Source organism: Capra hircus, chromosome 4 (genome assembly GCF_001704415.2).
Source record: "Capra hircus breed San Clemente chromosome 4, ASM170441v1, whole genome shotgun sequence".
Lineage (NCBI taxonomy): Eukaryota > Metazoa > Chordata > Mammalia > Artiodactyla > Bovidae > Capra > Capra hircus.
The window spans coordinates 19,255,508-19,279,097 of record NC_030811.1 but is presented as its reverse complement, the minus strand read 5'-3'; the positions used below and the strand labels follow the sequence as shown (position 1 = coordinate 19,279,097).

The window sequence follows — 23,590 nt, the reverse complement described above, 5'->3', positions numbered from 1 at the left end:
AAATGCTGGGGATGTAAATAAGCCCTAGATTAAGTGTCTATCGGTAACAAGAAATCTACTTGGACAATAAAAAATGAAACCAAAGTAAAAAGCCATGATGTTCCCTAAGCATTATTGGGTTTTGCTTCCACTGTTCATGGAATTTAATGTTTGAGTGATATGACATAGACACTTTATATGCTGGCTTTCTGTTTCTAAACCTATCAGGACCAGGATTAGACAACAGGGCAACCACTGGGGTCCCACATAATTTTCACAAATTGGTGACTTTTACCTATCATTTGAGGCTCAGGTTTAATTATGACATTAAAATAGCAATGGACGGGACTTCCCTGGTGATCCAGTGATTAAGACTCCTTGATTCCAATGCAGGGGGTGTGGGTACCAACTCTGGTCAGGGAAGTAAGACCCCACAGGCCACAGGGCATGGCCAAAAAACAAAAATAAAATAACATTAACGAGAATAAAAATGCCAAAAGATCCCAGTGGATAATGCATCAATCCCTTTCACAATAAAAACCTTCTTTTCTTTCTCAGCTGACTACTAATTAAGTTACTTGGGGGCAATACAGACACAACCTTGTGGATGAATTCCCCCCAAGCTTGAAAGATACTGTCTTGATTACCAACTCATGCTTTACTTGGGAGAAAGAGATGTATAATACTGTCTTCAGAGGTGTTGGAAGTTTGAAGCGAGAGGCGAGAAACCAGGAGGGAGGGGTCCTCTCTAAATGATGGGCCTGCTGGAGCCCATAGCAGGGCGATGACCAAAGGCTAATGTATGAGTTTGGTAATAAAGCTACCAAACTTAAATAACTAATATTATATGCAGTCACAATACAACTAAACCTAGGAGCATATTAAAAAGCAGAAACATCACTTTGCCAACAGAGCTCTATACAGTCAAAGCTGTGGTTTTTCCAGTAGTCATGTACAGATGTGAGAGCTGGACCATAAAGAAGACTGAGCATTGAAGAACTGTGGTGTTTTTGAATCGTGGTGCCGGGAAAGACTCTGGAGAGTCCTTTGGACAGCAAGGAGATCAAACCAGTCAATAATTAAGAAAATCAACCCTAAATATTCATTGCAAGGTTGATGATAAAGCTCTAATACTTTGGCCACCTGATGCGAAGAGCCAGCTCATTGGAAAAGACTCTGATGCTGATAAAGATTGAGGGCAAGAGGAGAAAGGGGTGACAGGATGAGACGGTTGGATGGCATCACTGACTCAGTGGACATGAGTTTGGGCAAACTCCGGGAGACAGTGAAGGACAGGGAAGCCTGGCGTGCTGCAGTCCATGGAGCTGCAAATCTCAGACATGACTTAGCAACTGAACAACAATATAATGTTTATGAGACAGGATGCAAACACTGAGGCAAGAATGACTCAATTGGGACACAGTGGCTGAAGGACAATTTTAGCTACTTTGGGATGCCCAATACCATTTCACTTTATCTACTGATCAGAAATTCTTTTGTCCATTATGTGAACAAACAGTACAATAATACAGACATAGGAGTAATGGTGGGACAGCCTTAACTTTCACTGGGTGGCGAAGTGTGAAATTATTTCAACCTCAGTGGTTTCTTCAAGTAAACATTTGCATGTGAAGACTACAGAGGGTTCCAAGATCTGGTGGACAGAAAGTTGGCATCTGGGAAGCAGACACAGGGAGGGACCCTGCTGCTGCTGCTAAGTCGCTTCAGTCGTGTCCGACTCTGTGTGACCCCAGAGACGGCAACCCACCAGGCTCCGCCATCCCTGGGATTCTTCAGGCAAGAACACTGGAGTGGGCTGCCATTTCCATCTCCAATGCGTGCAAGTGAAAAGTGAAAGGGAAGTCGCTTAGTCGTGTTCGACTAGTAGTGACCCCATGGACTGCAGCCCATCAGGCTCCTCTGTCCATGGGATTTTCTAGGCAACAGTACTGGAGTGGGGTGCCATTGCCTTCTCCAGGGAGGGACCCTGACACCACCCTAAATCAGCTCTGAGGCATCTGCCTGAGAAACACCGCTGGGCCTCCCCAGGTGGAGCTGACCCATCCTCTCCCTAAGTGCCCCTGTTTCATACTTTCAGACACCAGCCTTCTCACTAGGCTGTGGCGGCGGTGGGGGTTTAGTTGCTAAGTCGTGCCCAGCTCTTTGCAACCCCAATGACTGCAGCCCACCAGGCTCCTCTGTCCATGAGATTTCCCAGGCAAGAATACTGGAATGGGGTGCAATTTCCTTTCCCAGGAAGGAGATCCTTTCTTCCCAACCCAGGGATCGAATCTGCATCTCCTGCTTGGCAGGCAGATTCTTTACCACTGAGCCACCAGGAAAACCCCACTAGGCTGTGAGCTCCTTGGACACTAGGACCATGTCTTATTTAGAACAAAGAGGATCCCTGATTAAAATGTATTAAACTGCATTAATTTCGGCACCATACACTATCACCTTCAAATTACCTTTAAGTCTGCCAGCTCCTAGGTCAGCGAGGAAGGAAGGATCCAGAGAGTGATCTGAAGCTTCAAATTAGTGACAATGTGGGCACTCTCCAGGCTCCACCCCAGACATGCCCACCATCCAATAAAGGACCAGAGGGGCCTGAACAAAGGAGCAACAGGATTGACATGTACACACTGCTATATTTAAAACTTAAGCAACAAGGATACTGTACAGCACAGGGGACTCTGCTCAATATTCTGCTCCAACCTAAATGGGAAAGGAATTTGAAAAAGAACTGACATCTGTGTATGTATATCAAGCACTTTGCTGCACTCCTGAAACTAACACAATACCATTACTCAACGCTACTCCTGCACAAAATAAAAATTAAAAAGGAAAAAAGAAACTGGAGAATTTTTTAAGCTGTCCAGGACATAAAAAAGAGCTAGTAACAAGCAAACATCTTCATTCCTGGTATTTTCTGATGAGAAGTAAGCAAAAGCCTGTCTTGGATGGTTCACAATTAATTTCTCACAGAGTTATAGGAATAAAGGAAAATCCATGCCGATGGATGGACCACTAGATGTCTCAGGTGGAAGACCCAGGAGGAAGGGTTTTTGCTGCCTTTCTGTAGCAGCAAAGCACTAATATTAAACCTGAAAAATTCCAGATGGCTCCATGAGAACCCCAGGGGGATGCCTTCTACGGTATGTCCGGGCAGCGGGGAAGAACGATCGATTTCAGACTGTTTTCTAAGGATTAGTCATGTTGAGTTTCTGTGTGGAATGTCTCCCACACGCCTAGGTTTGTGGAATTTTAAGACATATGGAGTATTTCAATCCTCACTCAGCATTTCACCTTTCACCGGAGCAAGTCACTAAATTATTCCACTGAGACAGGCACATCATCCATTATTGCTGGAAATGGGCATAAAAAGTTTTATGGAACTTAGCTCAGGAGAGAAGAAATACCATGAAATCAGCAGTATACACAGTTATTTTTAAAACAGAGAGGTTGAATCCCGGGAAGAGATAACCTTCCTTAACCCAACAATGCAGGAAAGCAAGAAAGCTCGCTGCTTTTCCTCCAGTTGCATCTGAAAGACTTGCAGTTTTGTCCCAGCCTGCTCATATCTCCTCCACAAACACTTTATCCTGCAAAAAGCATCTACTCTCTTAATGCTGACTATAGCTTTACTAGCGCTCAAATAACCTCCAGGATTTAGAGTTTGCCTCCTCACTTTTTTCCTCACCACTATTTTCTTTTATGATGGGCATCCCTGGTGGCTCAGGGGCAGAGAATCTGCCTGCCAATGCAGGAGATGCAGGTTAGATTCCTGGGGTGGGAAGATCCCCTGGAGAAGGAAATGGCAATCCACTCTAGTATTCTTGCCTGAGAAATCCCACGGACAGAGGAGCCTGGTGGGCTACGGTCAACAGGGTCACACAAGAGTCAGATACGACTTAGTGACTGAACAACAACAGGATCTTTATACTTGACTTTGTCCTGTTTTGTTTGTTTTGGTATTATTTCACATGTTTATTTACATTCCATTCAAATCCAGCAAAGACAGTGAAAACAGAAATTCAAGTCCAGCATTTAAAAATCTTTCACCTATTTTATTAACCCTGAATAATGAGTATTCAGATCTAAATCTTTCCATTTATAATTATTTGAACCTGAATAATAACTGTTACTTGAGACCCTCTTAGCACCAGGCCTAAGAGTGATGTAGACTGAAAAAGAAACAAGACATCAATTTCACGGAACACATAATTTAGTGCAGGAGGAAAACATCTAACCAAATTATTATAATGAAAAAATGCAATCATCAAAACATGTATGAGTACAGAGCACAGAAGAGAGGAAGACCAATGCTCTTTCAATGCTCTTTCAAAAAGAGTAAAAGAAGGCTTCAAAACTCAAGAACTGTCTGAGCTGGGTTTTTTTTTTTGTTTTTAATTGGCATATAATTGCTTTAAAATTGTGTGTTGGTTTCTGCAGTACAATGAAATAATCAGCTTAAATATACATATATCCCTTGCCTCTTGAGCCTCCCTTCCACCCCTCATCCTACCGCTGCGGCTCATCACGGATGACTAAGCTGAGCTCCCTGCGCAATGCAGCAGAGCCTGCCAGCTATCTATTTCACATATGGTAATGTACATGTATTGCCAGCAAATTTGGAAAACGCAGCAGTGGCCACAGGACTGGAAAAGGTCAGTTTTCATTCCAATCCCAAAGAAAGGCAAGGCCAAAGAATGCTCAAACTACCACACAATTGCACTCATCTCACACGCTAGTAAAGTAATACACAAAATTCTCCAAGCCAGGCTTCAACAATATGCGAACTATGAACTTCCAGATGTTCAAGCTGGTTTTAGAAAAGGCAGAGGAACCAGAGATCAAATTGCCAACATCCGTTGGATCAATGAAAAAACAAGACTTCCAGAAAAACATCTATTTCTGCTTTATTGACTATGCCGAAGCCTTTGACTGTGTGGATTACCACAAACTGAAAAATTCTGAAAGAGATGGGAATTCCAGACCACCTGACCTGCTTCCTGAGAAACCTATATGGAGCTCAGGAAGCAACAGTTAGAACTGGACATGGAACAACAGACTGGTTCCAAATAGGAAAAGGAGTACGTCAAGGCTGTATATTGTCACCCTGCTTATTTAACTTATATGCAGAGTACATCATGAGAAACGCTGGACTGGAAGAAACACAAGCTGGAATCAAGATTGCCAGGAGAAATATCAATAACCTCAGATATGCAGATGACACCACCCTTATGGCAGAAAGTGAAGAGGAGCTAAAAAGCCTCTTGATGAAAGTGAAAGAAGAGAGTGAAAAAGTGGGCTAAAGCTCCACATTCAGAAAACTAAGATCATGGCATCTGGTCCCATTACTTCCTGGCAAACAGATGGGGAAACAGTGGAAACAGGGCTCCAAAATTACTGCAGATGGGGACTGCAGCCATGAAATTAAAAGATGCTTATTCCTTGGAAGGAAAGTTATGCCCAACCTAGATAGCATATTCAAAAGCAGAGACATTACTTTACCAACAAAGGTCCGTCTAGTCAAGGCTATGGCGTTTCCAGTAGTCATGTATGGATGTGAGGGTTGGACTATGAAGAAAGCTGAGTGCCGAAGAATTGATGCTTTTGAACTGTGGTGTTGGAGAGGACTCTTGAGAGTCCCTTGAACTGCAAGGAAATCCAACCAGTCCATTCTAAAGGGGATCAGCCCTGGGTGTTCATTGGAAGGACTGGTGCTGAAGCTGAAACTCCAATACTTTGGCCACCTGATGCAAAGAGCTGACTCATTTGAAAAGACCCTGATGCTGGAAAAGATTGAGGGCAGAAGGAGAAGGGGACGACAGAGGTTGAGATGGTTGGTTGGCATCACTGACTCAAAGGACATGAGTTTGGGTCAACTCCGGGAGTTGGTGATGGACAGGGAGGCCTGGCATGCTGCAATTCATGGGGTCGCAAAGAGTCGGACATGACTGAGTGACTGAACTGAACTGTATGGATGTGAGAATTGGACTATAAAGAAAACTAAGCGCTGAAGAACTGATGCTTTTGAACTGTGGTGTTGGAGAAGACTCTTGAATGTCCCTTGGACTGCAAGGAGATCCAACCAGTCCATCCTAAAGGAAATTGGTCCTGAATATTCACTGGAAGGACTGATGCTAAAGCTGAAACTCCAATACTTTGGCCACCTGATGTGAAGAACTAACTCATCTGAAAAGATCCTTTTGCTGGGAAAGATTGAAGGCAGGAGGAAAAGGGGATGACAGAGGATGAGATGGTTGGATGGCATCACCGACTCGATAGACATAAGTGTGAGCAAGCTCCGGGAGTTGGTGATGGACACAGAAGCCTGGCATGCTGCAGTCCACGGGGTTGCAATGAGTCGGACACAACTGAGCGACTGAACTGAACTGCACTGAATTTATATATGTGGAATCTATAAAAATGGTACAGATGAACTTATTTGCAAAGCATATCTAGAGACATGGACATAGAGAGCAAATATATGGGCATCAAGGAGGGAAGGAGTGGGTGGGATAGATTGGGACTGCCATACATACACCACTATGCATAAAATAGATAACTAATGAGAACTGACTGTATGGCACAGGGAACTCTACTCTGTGCTCTGTGGTGACTTAAATGGGAAGGAAATGCAAGGAAGAGGAGATATATGTGTGTTTGTGGCTGGTTCATTTGCTGTACAGCAGAAACTAACACAACATTGTAAAGCAACTGTATTCCAATTTTAAAAACAGACAACATGCAGGCCTGGGCAAAGTTCCCCAGGCTGGACTCTTGTCTCCTGCCTGGGCCATTATTGCTAGCTGTCTGTTAACAAACTCTTGAGAAATGGCCCGAGTGGAAACTGGTTTCCCAGGTGGACATCAAGTCCAGGCTCATTTCAAGGGTCCACACACCACTGCTGCAGAAACACCATCTTTATTTTTCTCCTGTTTTATGTTAAAGTCATGAGGCTACACAAATTGAATTTATTTCCTGCAACTGTGGATGAACGAAGAACACTCAATTTAAATCAAGTCGGCCAAGGGATGATTTAATATGGTCTCAAAGCATGACTGTAGGTAATCATCTCTGGGCAACAGCATTCTCCCTTGAGCTTCCCTTGAGGATGTGCATTGCCTAAGGATTGCTATGCACAGCCCATGACATCATCTTGAGGGCTTGAGGGAGCAACAGTGAGATCATGGATATAGGTGACATCTTCACCACCATCACTCCAGCCCCCAAGCATCTCCAACAAGGTAAAATAGAACCAGAAATCCCTTAGCACTGAGAATCTCCATCCATTATACAGGCTTCTCTTTGTTTTCTTTTCCTCCCTGCTAATTATGAAAATTGCTATTAAGACAATGAACAAAGCACATACAGTAAGGGAGCAGGCGAGAATGAGAGTGAGAGAGATGAAAGTTACAGCAGCCACACAGAGTGGCATTGAAATGGGAGAAAGACAAACACATTCTCTATTCAAGTGGTCACAAACCCATTCAGGGACTGCCAAACAGCCTCAAAGGTAACATTCACCACCAACAGAGGGGAGGGTGCGGAAAGAGGAAGGAGAGAGATGGGCATTTGTGTGGAGGTGGGGAAATAAGTCCCAGGACTCAAATAATAAGGCTGTTTGGTGAGTTCTTCTCCTTTGATGTAAATTTCTTCTAATTCTGTTCATGCTCATAGTTTCCTCCTATTCAAATATATACCCAATGGTCCCCACGTGAGCTGTACTTGAAATATCCTGTGTTTTTAAATAAGTTCCTGTGTTTAGTTATATCTGGTGTTTTGAAAACACCCCTGTTTTACCCTTTGCTTGTATAATTCAGTTTCTCCTATGCACCCTCCTTAAGTAGTCTGCAGAGTCAGGAAGCCCTTCAACGCTCTTTGAGCTTGAAACTGTACTGCCACCTACCGTTAATCACTAAGAACTGCAACGAAGGGAAGGGAAGGTGTTGGAAATGCAAGGGCGAAGGGGCAAAAGTGGGAAGTGGATACAAGAAAAAACATTAAAAAAAATGATGTGGAAGAGTCTAATACAGTCCAAGTTCCTTAAACATGAAAACTGGACCATCACACTTTTTATTATGTAAAATTTGAACACTCCAAGGAAATACTTGAACATTTTGAAGATAATGTAAAAATAACAAAAGAAACCTGTGCATCCGACATTGCACAATCATTCAGAAAAAGAGATGTGACGGTTCATATTATAAGTCAGTCTTTGCAATATAGTTTCCTGCCTAGTTTCTAAAAAGAGATTAAAGGGATAGAAAAGGCATGCTATTCTAAAATTTGATCAAGGGAAATATACCTGCGGAGAGCTGTCTAGAGCATTAGCAAGGAATATCTTTTAGAAAGTGTTGCCGGCTTTAGCCTAATGACTCTGGGAACCCTGGCCAACAACTCCTGTTAAGACCCGATCCATCTGGAGTTTTCTGAATGTGGACTTGTTTCTTTTTAAGCATAAATTGAAACATGAAGCTCTCAATTCTGAGGGCAAATCATCTGAGTGCTACATTCAGTATTAACACAAGCCAATGTGCTCAATTGCTGCAGTCATGTCTGACTCTTTGAGACCCTAGAGACTGTAGTCCACCAAAGTTCCTGTGTCCATGGGATTTCCCAGGCAAGAATACTGGAGTGGATTGCCATGCCCAATTCCAGGAAATCTTCCTGACTCAGGGATTGAACTCACATCTCCTGCAGTGCAGGTGGATTTTTTTACCCACTGAGCCACCTGGGAAGCCCAGAGACACATGTACCCCAATGTTCATCGCAGCACTGTTTATAATAGCCAGGACATGGAAACAACCTAGATGTCCATCAGCAGATGAATGGATAAGAAAGCTGTGGTACATATACACAATGGAGTATTACTCAGCCGTTAAAAAGAATTCATTTGAATCAGTTCTGATGAGATGGATGAAACTGGAGCCAATTATACAGAGTGAAGTAAGCCAGAAAGAAAAACACCAATACAGTATACTAACACATATATATGGAATTTAGGAAGATGGCAATGACGACCCTGTATGCAAGACAGGAAAAAAGACACAGATGTGTATAACGGACTTTTGGACTCAGAGGGAGAGGGAGAGGGTGGGATGATTTGGGAGAATGGGAATTCTAACATGTATACTGTCATGTAAGAATTGAATCGCCAGTCCATGTCTGACGTAGGGTGCAGCTTGCTTGGGGCAGGTGCATGGGGATGACCCAGAGAGATGTTGTGGGGAGGGAGGTGGGAGGGGGGTTCATGTTTGGGAACGCATGTAAGAATTAAAGATTTTAAAATTTAAAAAAAAAAAAATAAATAAAATAAAATAAAATAATTAAGTCAAAAAAAAAATAAAATAAGAAACTTATACAAAGCCTATCTCACATACCACAACATTCAGGATAGATAATATTTATCTTGTGGTGCCAAGGTGATTGAGTAAGGCTTATCCACAGCTAATTATTTTTATGAAATGCCATAAGGACTTCTGAATCCAGCATCAGAAAATGGAATAAAAAAATTGGTAGAGTTGGGAGTGGCTTTGGTGCTTCTCCTGAAGATAACGGTCATATACTCTGGAAGTTTTCCTGGCAACATCTCCTCCCATCTCACTCAGTTCTCAGAAGAGGAAATTCACGTTCCAGACACTGGCATGAGAAACAAAAAACAAAACAAAACGAAACAAAAAACAAAACAAAACAAAACAAAAAACTCTCTTCCCCACTCTCTGTGTCCAAAAACAGGGCACTTTCTATGTAACATTTACATTACAAGCAACCCAAAACATGAAAGGAGCTGTAGGAGAAAAGGAGAAATGGATATAGATAAATCATGGTGCCTTCTTCCACTTCTGGCACAGCCACTGAAAACAAACAAATCCCCATTCCTATACTGCCATAAAAACACTCTAACTCCTCCAGTGCAGAAGGAGATGGGAGTTGTTTTCCCAGTTTTAGAATGGTGCTTAAGTGATTTTTGTCCCCAAAGGCTCTTGTCATCTGACTTGCTTTCCTTAGTGCGCTACGGCACTCTGTGTTGTTGCAAGGAAAGAGAAATCCCCTGATTTGATTTTAAAGAAGACTCAACAATTTCCTGAGATGCCCTTCCCACTGATCTCTGCCTCTCAGCAAACTCAAGGAAAGTGCTTTCCTGCACAAATTGCTTTTGCACTTTCCAATGCTCTGCCTTTGCCTTATCTCTTTCAGTTGGAAATCCAAGAATTCTCTTCCACCCATAACATGTTGATACTTTATGGTGCCCCACAAGCCAGGTTTCTCCCTTCTGTCCAAAGAATATTCACAACCTCTTCAAGAACTAAACTTCACTACCAACATAACTGAGACATATGACATGGGCTTCCCAGGTGGCGCTAGTGGTAAAGAATCCACCTGCTAATGCAGGAGACACAAGAGACGTGGGTTCAATCCCCAGATAGGGAAGGACCCCTGGAAGAGGAAATGGCACCACACTCCAGTGTTCTTGCCTGGAATTCCTTGGGCAGAGGAGCCTGGTGGGCTGCAGTCCATAGTGTCACAAAGAGTCGGACGTGACTGAGACACAGCGCACGTGAGCATGGCATGGGAGACACGCATAGGCTTCTAGGCACAATTCTTTCTCCCGGCTCCACCCTACTGCTGTGCTCGTTAACAGCACCTACCGCTGCCAGTCACCTTTTACTGTCTAGCTTGTAAAACAGCAACAGCTCTCTGAGTCAGAGATTCAGTGCATCTTTATTACTACAGTATGTTAATTTCCTGGATCCAATTGAGGAGCAATTAGAGAAAGAACAGAGCAAAATTTTTTATTAATTATTTTGCACACATAAAAGGATAGCGTATCATTATGTGCTTGGCAAGAGAGGATAATGACCGGAGGTAAGTTAGGAGAAAAAGAAGAAGAAAGGAAGATACATGTCAGCTAAACTGCACTTTTTCCAGCTTGAGTGATTAGCCAGGGAGAGCAAGATTTAGAGTCATCAAAGGTAAGTAGGGATGGGACCCAACTATCTTCGTGAAGCAGACACAAGAGACTGTCTCTATCCTGACAGCACTGATCTCATCTCTGAGATAGATTCCAGCAAAACCTGCCTCCCACTAAGAGGATTAATTTTCTCCCTCTTATCTGATTTTGATGCTTGAAGGATATTTCCACAACCAAAATCGCTGCCCAATAGTCTGTCTTCCTGTTGAGAATCTGGAGCTTTGACAGCAGGCACAATTATCTTTTTTGTTAGAATCAGGCCATCACCGAATGTTCCAAGAAGAAATTGGGTAAAGTAAATAGCTGAAGACAAGACAGGCATGCAACTATTATTCCTATGCTCAGACCAGAACTTCTGAGTTTTGGAAAAAGGTGAAGTTTGGGGTCTATCTTCTTGATACGGTGGTTTAGAATTCTAGACTACACTAAAAAGACCAATTTTTTTAAAGTATTATTAAGTGTTTAGGCTATCCCTAAATAATTTGCCAGTTGTACAAACTTCCTTAAGGACACTTTAGGTAGAGTGATGTGAAACTGTCATGCAATATTCAATTATTTGACAGGCATTTCTGGTGATGAGGGCTTCTCTGGTGGCTCAGATGGTAAAAAAAAAAAAGTTTGCCTGTAATGCAGGAGACCTGGGTTCAATCCCTGGGTCAGGAAGATCCCCTAGAGAAAGAAATGGCAACCCACTTCAGTATTCTTGCCTGGAGAATCTCATGGACATAGGAGCCTGGTGGGCTATAGTACATGGGGTCACAAAGAGTCTGACAGGACTAACAGACTAACACTCTCACTTTTCTGGTAATATAATGATGAAAGTGAAAGAGGAGAGTGAAAAAGCTGGCTTAAAGCTCAACATTCAGAAAACTAAGATCATGGCATCTGGTTCCATCACTTCATGGGAAATAGATGGGGAAACTGTGGAAACAGTGTCAGACTTTATTTTGGGGGGCTCCAAAATCACTGCAGATGGTGATTGCAGCCATGAAATTAAAAGACACTTACTCCTTGGAAGAAAAGTTATGACCAACCTAGATAGCACATTTAAAAGCAGAGACATTACTTTGCCAACAAAGGTCCATCTAGTTAAGGTTAGGGTTTTTCCAGTGGTCACGTATGGATGTGAGAGTTGGACTGTGAAGAAGGCTGAGCACCGAAGAATTGATGCTTTTGAACTGTGGTGTTGGAGAAGACTCTTGAGAGTCCCTTGGACTGCAAGGAGATCCAACCAGTCCATTCTAAAGGAGACCAGTCCTGGGTGTTCATTGGAAGGACTGATGCTGAGACTAAAACTCCAATACTTTGGCTACCTCATGCGAGGAGTTGACTCATTGGAAAAGACTCTGATGCTGGGAGGGAATGGGGGCAGGAGGAGAAGGGGACGACAGAGGATGAGATGGCTGGATAGCATCACCGACTCGATGCACATGAGTTTGGGTGAACTCTGGGAGTTGGTGATGGACAGGGAGCCCTGGCTGCTGCAATTCATGGGGTCATAAAGAGTCGGACATGACTGAACGATTGAACTGAATGATGAAAAGCAGATACTTACCTGATCACAGGCAAAAGATGAAGAAAATAAGCAGAGAGCCCTTTAAAAAGCCTCCTTTTTCCTTAGAGGCTTACGTTTTCATTAAATCTTTGAATATTCATCCTTTTGACATAAAAATAGAAAAGTGAAATCTAGAGGGAGAAGCAAATTCTTTTTCCTCTTATTTCCAGAACACTCTATGCATATATCCACTATAACACTTGTCATAGGGAACTATGATAATTGGTTTGTTGAGTATTTCCTCTAAATATATAAATATATTTTCCCCTAGAATATAAGTTCTTTAAAGGTGATAATTTATCATTTAGTTCTACATCATCGATGCCTAAGTGTGTGTGTGTATATATATATATATACACACACATATATAGCTCCTACCTAGAAGGTGCTGAATATGTATTTTCCCCAAAAATAAATGACTATGAATGTCTCAACCCATGTTTTTAGATTCCAATCAATCCAGTGGAATCCATTTAAATTCCAATGCCAAAAACCCAAATCATAAATCAGACCAGATGCCTTATCATTCAACTTTTGATAACACTGTCTCTTGATAGAGACAGAAATGCTCTACTGATCATAAAGATCCAGCATTCCTGCCTCGGTCACAGACACCTGGGCATGTGGATGTCTAGACTGAATGTCTGCCTTTGGGTGGTTCCCTACACTGTCTCTCAGTGTCTTTTATTTTTACCTGTGTGACCATCACCTTAGCTCTTCCAAGCTCAGGACTTGAGGACACTAAGAAAAAGTGCATCTCCTTCAGTCAATTTTGGGGAGTTTCGCACAAACCAAAAAATAAAAGACCTAGAAAATACTACTTTTATTCATAAACTAAATAATATCTTCTGGCCCCTTTACCTGTTTTCCCTTAACCTATTCAATTCAGTGGTAATTCTGTCCTTTCTCAAAGATAACTTGAAAAGATCATACAAGAGTTTCCACTCAGTGCCTATTTTTTCTTTAATCTCATAGATCTTAAAGTCAGGAAAAGTCTTCCTTAGGAATCAAACAGATTCTGTCTGCGAAAATTTTAATTACTTCCTCACAAATCTTCTGTCAAAATATAATCTTGTTATGAATTGTTGTGGTTCAATTAACGATGACAGCAAATGTGTTTCCAGAAACATGCTATTTTACTAGCACCTTCTTAAGACACTGAAAACATTTTTCAAAGAGAAAAACATTTTCAAACATCTTTAAATACAAATTCATTAAGGTCATAGCAGTAACAATGTGAGTCAATTATTTATCATCAATTTGTGTTTTTTTACTGTGTTCATAGGATTTCAAGATCTTATATGTATTGTATAGCCTTCTTTGGAATTGTTGTCTCCTTTAGAGGACCTGTGTAAGCAGACAAAACATACACACACACACACACACACACACACACACACACACACACAGAGAGTATCTACATATATTATTACCTAAAGATGCTTTTGAACTGTGCTGTTGGAGAAGACTCTTGAGAGTCCCTTGGACTGCAAGGAGATCCAACTAGTCCATTCTAAAGGAGATCAGCCCTGGGTGTTCTTTGGAAGGAATGATGCTAAAGCTGAAACTCCAGTACTTTGGCCACCTCATGTGAAGAATTGACTCACTGGAAAAGATCCTGATGCTGGGAGGGATTGGGGGCAAGAGGAGAAGGGGACAACAGAGGATGAGATGGCTGGATGGCATCACCGACTCGATGGATGTGAGTCTGAGTGAACTCCGGGAGTTGGTGATGGACAGGGAGGCCTGGTGTGCTGCGATTCATGGGGTCGCAAAGAGTTGGACATGACTGAGCGACTGAACTGAACTGAAAGTTTCAAAAAAAAAAAAAATGGGTAAAGGAAATAGCTGAAAACAAGAGGGGGATGAAGCTATTACAGACAGACATACATATGTCTGTCTATCTATGATTTCCAAATCCTGAGTTAACCAATCACAGACCATATACTCTGTTCACAATCCATAGTTGGTTGAATCCGAGATGCTGATCTGCAAATACAGAGAGCTGATTATGGGACTCGAGGATCCATTTGATTTTGGTCCTAAAACCAATTCCCTGCAGACATCAACAGATGACTCTATAAATCTTTCTTTAAAAATTGCAATGTATCTACAATGGAATTTTAATATAAATATAATCAGTTCTGGTAAGAACAGAAATCTAATTCATTCTATGTGTTCATTCTGTTTGCACTCCCTGAAGAGGGATAGAGCTTGATGCATCTTAGAAGTGAAAGTTAAAACTCTGAGATGGAGCCTTGCTCCTCTCCCTGGGCAGAGAAGAGGTTGGCTGGGTCAATTAGAGTTTTAGAAGGGAAAAAGTCACCAGAGCAGGAGGAAGAATGAGTTGGGGAAACACTGGAGTTGCATTTTTGTTTGCCTCTTATATTTTAATCTTCTTAGAGTTCTGTCTGTTTTGAAAGAACCAATTTTTAGAATTTTTATTATTGGTGAATCATTTGTCTGTTTTGTTCTCCTTGTCACTGATTTCTACCTCTATTATTTCTCTTCCCTCTTGTTTCTTTGTCCTCTACTCTGGGACTCTTTCTCCAGTTTATCAAATTGAATGCCTCATTTGTGTGCAATCATTTTTCTCTTGATAAATGATTTAAAGTCATAAATCATGCTGTGAATACTACTTCTACCATTTACTGCAAATTCTGACAAACAGTATTTCCAGTTCCAAGAATTTAAAATTTCCCTTTTCATTTCTTTACAGAGTGGGTTATTTAACACAGTGAACAAGATGTTAAAATTGAACTTTTACTATCTCCAAGTTGACTGGGACTTTAAAGCTAAAAGCAACAGATGCCAATTGTGCCTACAATATTATGCTAATTTTTCAGGTTCCTTCACATACTGCTTTTTAAATGCTCCCAAAGGGAAAGTAAATTGTGCAATATTGGGCAAAGCTGAATCTGCGTGTCTACCCTGCAATAGACCCACACTGCAGAATGTTCACTGTATTTTTCAATAACAAGATACTAGAAATCAACATTTAAATGGAGGAATAAACTATGGCATATTTGTATAACACAATATTCTATACCAAATAAAATGACTTAAAATCTACATATATCACATACTAAGCAGAACCCTATGAGGCCTTCCCAGGACAGGTCCCCCTCCCCCATATCCTCTGCTGTAGCTCCTCTGAAGCAACTAGATAACAGTATCTGAAATACTTCCAGAGATTTTCAGATGCTAAAACCACTACCAAATGGATGAAATTAACTACTTGATGATCATGAGGGTATAGCTCTTAGACTTTCTGGTGCCTAAGAATCAATCATCATTAAGCAAAGAACTGTGTATGAGCTGATCACATACCTGGTGGACCACCCACCACCCACCTTGCCTTTAAAAATGCTCTGATAAAACTGCTCTGGGAGCTTGGAGTCTGGGGGGCATGAGCTACCCATTCTCCTTGCTTGGCCCTGCAATAAACTTATCTCTGCTCCAACCTGATGTTTCAGGATTTTTTGGCCTCACTGTGCATTGGGCTCACAAACTTGCACTCGGTAACATCAATATAAGTAACTTTTAAAAATTCAATGTTGTATGAAGTGGCAAGCTCTAAAAGTATATGCATGTTCATTACAGGTAATGATAAAAAGATAACACAAAACCAAAAAAACCCGTAAAACAATATATATTTTTATGATATGGTACTATGTTATGGATAGAAAGACTTATGCAAGTAATAACATAAAACAATAACATTTCAGCATTGTTGGCACATTAGGATTTTTCATATAATGTTTGTATCTATTTAGACTGGAACATATTAATATATATTTAATAAAATAAAAGCCTATCTCTAATTTTTGTTTCAATCTGTTTTTTAAAGAAAAAAATGCTTTAAAATTAATTCTCAAATATATTTACTTGTGGGTAAATTTGCAGCTGTGCATATTTAATGAGCATACACAGCCTTCCTAGATTGCAGAATTTTTCACTTTACAAACGCTAAAAAAGATAGACACCAAAGTAAATCCTTTTTGGGCCTTGGGGCTGTGGGCACCCTGCCTTTGCACTGGCCCTTCAGGAAGACAATGTGGTATGGAGGAAAAGCATGAAGTCAGAAGTCAAGAAGACCTCATTCAAACAGCAATCTCCACATTTGTTATCTCGAGTGACTTAAGATGAATGTTTTAAACTCTCTGAGCTTCCAGTTTACTCATCTGTTAAGCAATGTGAAATTTAAAAGGTGTTGAAACAGTTAAGGATATTTTAACAAAGCACACAGGACATATCAATACTAGCTATTACTGACCTTATGATACATATGTACATAAAATATATATATTGTTATGGAATAACTACAATTATACTCATTTGTATCAAAGATGATCTCTGAAGTAAATAAAGAGATGTTCTTCCTAAGAAATTAATAAACACATGTACACGTTTTCCGAATTAACAGACAACTTGGGTAAGGTAAAGTACTTCCCTGGTGGCTCAGACAGTAAAGCATCTGCCTGCTATGTGGGAGACCCGGGTTCCATCGCTGGGTGGGGAAGATCCCATGGAGAAGGAAATGGCAACCCACTCCAGTACTCTTGCTTGGAAAATTCCATGGATGGAAGAGCCTGGGAGGCTACAGTCTATGGGGCTGCAAAGAGTCGGACACGACTGAGTTACTTCACTCTCTCTCTCTCTCAAAAGTACTCAAACGATTTAAAGCAACCATTTAATTTTGTCACACTTTCTGTGAGTCAGAGATTCAAATAGAGTCCAGTGAAGACAACTTGTCTCTCTTACACAGTATCTGGAGATTCAGCTGCAAAGACAGGAAGCTACAGGTTCCAAAGCTGTTTTGTTTTCTAATTCACTTGAGAGAAGGAAAAAAAAAAAGTAAGAGAGTCAGCTGCTCTAGTGCACTTAAGACCACAGTGTGTGTGCTACGTTGCTTCGCTTCATTTGCGTCCAACTTTGCGACCTATGGACTGTAGCCCTCCAGGCTCCTTTGTCCATGGGATTCTTGAGGCAAGAATACTGGAGTGAGCTGCCATTTCCATCTCCAGCCACTCTTCCCAACCCTGGGATTGAACCACGTCTCATGTTTCCTGCATTGGCAGGCAGGTTCTTTACCACTAGTGCCACCTGGGAAGCCCATTTAAGAATTAAGTTGCATAAATATTCAGGAAAACTAGTAGCTGCCAACTGAAGATCAATAAAATAATGAAAAGAAATTCCTAAAAGGATAATAAATCCAAATAGAAAAGAGTTGATTTGAAGAACTTGGCTCTTATATAAAGTGGTACATTTACTTGTGATTCTTGGAAAGAATATTTACTGTCTTAGAAATAATCTCACATATCATGATATGTATGGACATACTAACATACTATACACAGAAACACAGGGTATAGGAAACGAGATTGAGATCATGCTTCACTTTTTGCAAACAGCCTGTATACAAGAATAACCAAAACACACATCTGGTTTGTCTAGGCTTAATTTCTGTTCTGTGACTAATTTAAACTAATTTTCAAATAAATCTGCCTGAAGCTAGATGGCCACTTTTTTAGCTGTCAGTGGGTGGCTGACTCAGTCTGGTTCACAAACCTTAATTCCATATACAAAAGAAATGAAAAAACAGCCTGAATTGTAAGCAATCAAAATGCTATCAGAAACTAACAACATGGTTTAATTAAAAAGAAAAATCCATAGAAATTCACTTTTTCCTTTCCATTCTTCACACAACAGAATAAGAGGTAGTACAGAGAAGCAATTAAAATGAAGTCACCTTTTGCCCTTGGGGTGTCTGAGTAGAACCTTTACCACCAAAATAATTAGCTTCTGATTTCTCATTTTCCTCCCCTTTGTCATACTGAAATTGCTTCTGGTCTTATAAACAATGCATTGTCCTGCCTCTTCAGTTAACCCTAGGCTTCTGAGCATCTCAATAACCTTATTATTTTATAAAAAAGGTAAAACTGCATAGTTACAATGCCATTGTCCCCATTCGATTAGGACCTTGAATAGGACTGGAAATTAGCCTGATCTCCTGAATTACAATGAACTTTTGTATAATATCTGAGATAGGGTTGTTAGGGGAAACCACTGACCAAAACCACCCACCCTCGCCAGGGTACCACAGTCACTATTTGCCTGAATAATCTTACAACAGGAGGTACTGGTAAGGAACATGGAATTAACAAGCCACCACCAACTGAAAGGTCAAAAGGAGAGAGAAGACACCAGACCATATGTCCTACCAACATCCTAGAATCCTTCTCGCTGGAATCCACCTTGGCTGAACGATGCGCAAGCCACCAGGAAGGGCTCTGAATCAGAATGACTGGCCAGAGGCAACCCCAAAACTAGTCCCATCACCATAAAACCTGAGGCTGAGAGCCACGTGGCAGAGCAGTCCTCCTGGGTTCCCTTACCCTGTTGCTCTCTGCCTGGGCACCCCTTCCCAATAGAGTTTCTTGCTTTGTCAACATGTATGAGTCTTTGGAAAAATCATTTCCAAGTGTTAGACAAGAGCCAACTCTCGGTCGCTGAAAGGAGTTTCCCTCCCTGCAACAAAGTGTGTGGCCTGGAGTCAAATCAGTTCAGTTCAGTTGCTCAGTCATGTCCAACTCTTTGCAACCCCATAGACTGCAGCACGCCAGGCCTCCCTATCCATCACCAACTCCTGGAGTTAACTCAAACTCATGTCCATTGAGTCGGTGATGCCATCCAACCATCTTATCCTCTGTCGTACCCTTCTCCTCCTGCCTTCAATCTTTCCCAGCATCAAGGTCTTTTCAAATGAGTCAGTTCTCTGTATCAGGTGGCCAAAGTACTAGAATTTCAGCCTCAGCATCAGTCATTCCAAGTCTTCTCCAACACCACAGTTCAAAAGAATCAATTCTTTGGTGCTCAGCTTTCTTTATAGTCCAACTCTCACATCCATACGTGACCACTGGAAAAACCATAGCTTTGACTAGATGGACCTTCGCTGGCAAAGTAATATCTATGCTTTTTAATATGCTGTTTAGGTGGGTCATAACTTTTCTTCCAAGGAGTAAGTGTCCTTTAATTTCATGGCTGCAGTCACCATCTGCAGTGATTTTGGAACCCAAAATAATAAAGTCTGTCACTGTTTCCCCATCTATTTGTCATGAAGTGATGGGACTGGATGCCATGATCTTAGCATAAATAAATGGGTGCAAATGACCACAAGGTGCACCCTGAGCCTGTCCTGCACAGAGGGGGTGACAAGAGGGAGGATTCACAGGGCATGAGGGTACCAACACTGTTGCAAAACCCAATTCCCATCCCTCAGACGAAAACACACCCACTCTTCTGGCCTATAAACAAACACGTCATCAATTAGCCAGAGAGACTAAAACACAGCACACGCAGCAGGCAAGTCCCCAAAACCGCCCGGCCACATCACACAGCACAGCCAGAGGCTCAGAACTGGAGTTCACGAAGCTGACCGCGAACAGTCCACCCCAACGTTCACACAAATAAAATGCTTTCCATCATTTCCAGACTATTCATCACACTCAGGCATGTCCTTGCGATATAGCATCTGGTAAACCCTGGGATCACTTCTGGGGAAGGGAACACTACTGAGGTTCAAAGTACTGACAGGTCCATGTGCAAGGTCTCACTGAGGCTCAGCAGCACAAGAAATGGAAAGTGAGGCTCCATCAGAGCTTGATGTGGGTAAAAGGGTGCGTGGTGAAGAAAATGTCAAACCACAGGGTGATGCAATCAGGAAAGAGCTAGAGCACCACTGAGAAGAGAATCCTTCCCTTCGGTGAGTGCCCCGCGGAATCCCCTCCATCCCAACAAGCCCAGTGACACAAGGACAAGAGAGAGAATGCTCTTACTGTAGCACTCGGGAGTGGCTGAAATCTTTCAGATCTGAGTCTTCATAATGCGGGCTTATCATCCCCAGCCCACTGTCACTCAGCATGCGTTTCCGGAGAGCAGGATTCCACCAGTCTGTCATTCTGGGAGAAAGAAGGACACCAGACACTCAAAGTCAGGCATGGGACTTATTCTGCCCTTTCTCAGGATGAGTTTTGTCTCCAAACGAGAGGAGAACAATTAATCTTTATGGGGTATTTATAAGCATTTCACGTTTACTTGGGCTTCCCAGGTGACACAGATTCAATCCCTGGGTTGGGAAGATCCCCTGGAGAAGGAAATGGCAACCCACTCCAGTATTCTTGCCTGGAGATTCCCAAGGACAGTGGAGCCTTGTGGGCTACAGTCCATGGGGTTGCAAAGAATCGGACATGACTGAAGCCACTTGGCACATTTTTTAGTTCACTTAATTTTTTCAACAGTCAGGGTCTCTTTGGACAGTGCTGCCCTCTTTATAGATGAGAAAACTGAATTTTGAGATTAAGTAATTTTTAATATGACACAGATAAGAAGTAATGGCAGGGGACCTTCCTGGTGGTCCAGTGGTTAAAACTTCACTTTCCAATGCAAGGGTGCAGGTTCAGTTCCTGATTGGAGAGCTAAGATCCTATATGCCTTGTAGCCCAAGAAAACAAAACATTAAAAAAAAAAAAAACACCAGAAGTCATATTGTAATAAATTCAATGAAGACTTTATAACAAATGGCCCACGTGAAAAAAAAAAGTAATGGTGACTGATGTCTTATAGAAACGTAGGCCATCGTATCCCTGTTGCTAGTTAATTTCCAGAGGGGGCAACAAAAAAGAAATAAGAAAGGAACTGATTCAAGCTCTTGTGGATTTGCAGGTTACTTTATCTTTGGAACCAGAGCCAATAGAGAGTGACTGGGAGGACAAAGCCAGGGAAAGCTTGGCCGAATAGGCTCAGACTTCATCAGACTGGACACTACAAACCAGAGCTTGTCGAGGGGAGAACACCTGGAGTCCAGCAGAAGCACAGCTGACAGCCATGACATCACACACAGCCTTCCCCACGCCCTTCCGGCACTCTCTGGGTTACATCAGGCCGTCCTTTGTGCCAGTCGGCTGTCCCTTCACGACACGACAGCTCTGGGATTACTAGCTCTGGTTCCTAAACACAGCCATCTATTTGTTCCAGCCACCACTTCTATCTTTTCCTGGCTCCCCAGAGACTCGGTATATAGCCTTGATATCAGCTGGCCTGGTAGAGTGGGAGATACCCAGAAATAGCAGCCACGGTCAAATTAGTGAACAGGGGTGAACAGGCATGAGGGTTTTACCTCAAGTGCACACGCCTGTTAACACTGTACAAGTATGTGTACACATTTGAGTCCATGTGTGTCTGCTTCCTGGGGAAATTCTTATTTTAACTATTTACCTTCTGTGTACCAGTAAACCTCTAAAGTAAACCATTAAGCTTCACGAGGGCAAAGGTTTCTGTGTTTTCACTTGTGCACTGCTGTTTCTTAACCTGCCACATAGAAAACTCTAAAGAACTATTTCTGAAGTTTTAAAATAATCTAGAAATATTAATATGTTGGTGGTTCAGTATGGTGGTTAAAACATGCATGGGCTCTAGCCTCAGAAAAGCTGGGAATAAATCTCAATTTTTTTCCCCTTTACTTTCTGTGCAATAGTGGCCAAGTTGCAAAAACTCTCTAAACCTCATTTTGCTTACATGAATTTAAGACAGTAATAGTACCAAATTTGCAGGGTCATGGTGAAATGATGATGATTCCAGTAATATAATATTTAATGAGTGTCCACTAAGTGCCACAGACAGCCTTAATTTTACATGTATCAATTCATTTGTTTATTTTAAAACTAACTTATCTCTTTGACTGTTTTGTATCTTAGTGGCAGTGCACAGGCTTAGTTGCTCTGTGGCATGTCGATCTTCGTTCCTTGACCAGGGATCGAACCTATATCCTCTGGATTGCAAAGCAGATTCTTAACCACTGGGCCACCAGGGAAATCCCTCAATTCATTTAATTTTAAAAGAATTTTCTGAGTAGGTATTATCATTTCCATTTTACTGATGAGGAAATAAGCATAGAGCACATAATAGGAGAGATATAAAGTAGGCATTTAGCATAGTATGTGGCTCTTAATAAGTTCTTGATATTTCATAGTTATTGTTATTGTTATATGATATATATATATCAGGCTGCCTGGTTACAGGAAAAAAAGGAGAAGGATTAGGAGAGGAGGAGGAGAGGAAGAAGAGGAAGGAGGAGGAGGGAAAAAAGAAGTCAGACCACCTGTGTCATTTTTCAATGTGATAGTCTAGGCATTCCAGACATACATGGGCTGTGTGCTGTGGAAAGTCATTTCAGTCTTGTCTGACTCTTCGCAACCCCATGGACTATAGCCCACCAGGTTCTTCTGACCACAGGATTCCTCAGGCAAGAATACTGGAGTGGGTTGCCATGCCCTCCTCCAGGGGATCTTCCCAACCCAGGGATGGAACTCAGATCTCCTAAGTCTCCTGCATGGGCAGACAGGTTCTTTACCACTAGCGTCTCCAGACGTATATGCACAGACACAAATACTAGTGCCTTCTAGTTTGGTAGGAAGTGTTGGTGTGGTGGGTAAAGACGGCTCAGACATGACACGGATCTGAGTGGGAAAGAGTGATTCTACCCAGACATTCTTAGGCTGACTTACAATGCAACCTCAGGAAACACAAGAACACCTATACATCACAATAGTTTGATTTTATTAAACATACCAAGCACAAGGCCAAACCAGACACAGATGTCACCCTGCAGCCAGTCTCACCACAAGGAATAAGCCCACTTACCCCGAGGCTTGCTCCACCACCAGGTCAGGCATTCCTGGGGGTGTCCCCGCCTGCTGTGACAACACCATATCTGGGTCCAGAATAAAAATCTCATCTTGAGAAATCTCCATTACAAAGTGCAAATGTTCCTAAGGAAGGAAAAGAAATCTGTCAGATGACTGATAGGATGCTCAAATCCATCATTTAAAGAATAACTAAATAAAGCTATTTGGTCCTGAGGAATACTGAAATTTTATGCCAAAGCAAATGACCACAGCATATTATATTTTCAGAGGGCTGACCAGTGGCATTCCTTCCTGAAGGAACATGGTAGCAAGAAGCTGAGGAAGGGGAGAGTTGAATCCTTGGTCTGGGACTCTTTAACCAGGATCCTG

At 41.9% G+C, this 23,590-nt stretch overlaps 1 protein-coding gene across 2 annotated transcripts in view; it reads right to left on the bottom strand.

Annotated features, from left to right (window-relative positions):
* The window catches only part of DGKI (diacylglycerol kinase iota), a 514,485-nt gene that overhangs the window by 75,508 nt on the left and 415,387 nt on the right, over positions 1-23,590 (bottom strand). For both annotated transcript variants that reach the window (XM_018046893.1, XM_018046894.1), the window contains exons 26-27: positions 23,217-23,344; positions 20,354-20,476 (exon numbers count right to left, since the gene is read on the bottom strand). In XM_018046893.1, coding sequence (XP_017902382.1) covers positions 20,354-20,476; positions 23,217-23,344 — 251 coding nt within the window. The remainder of the gene's footprint in view (positions 1-20,353; positions 20,477-23,216; positions 23,345-23,590) is intronic.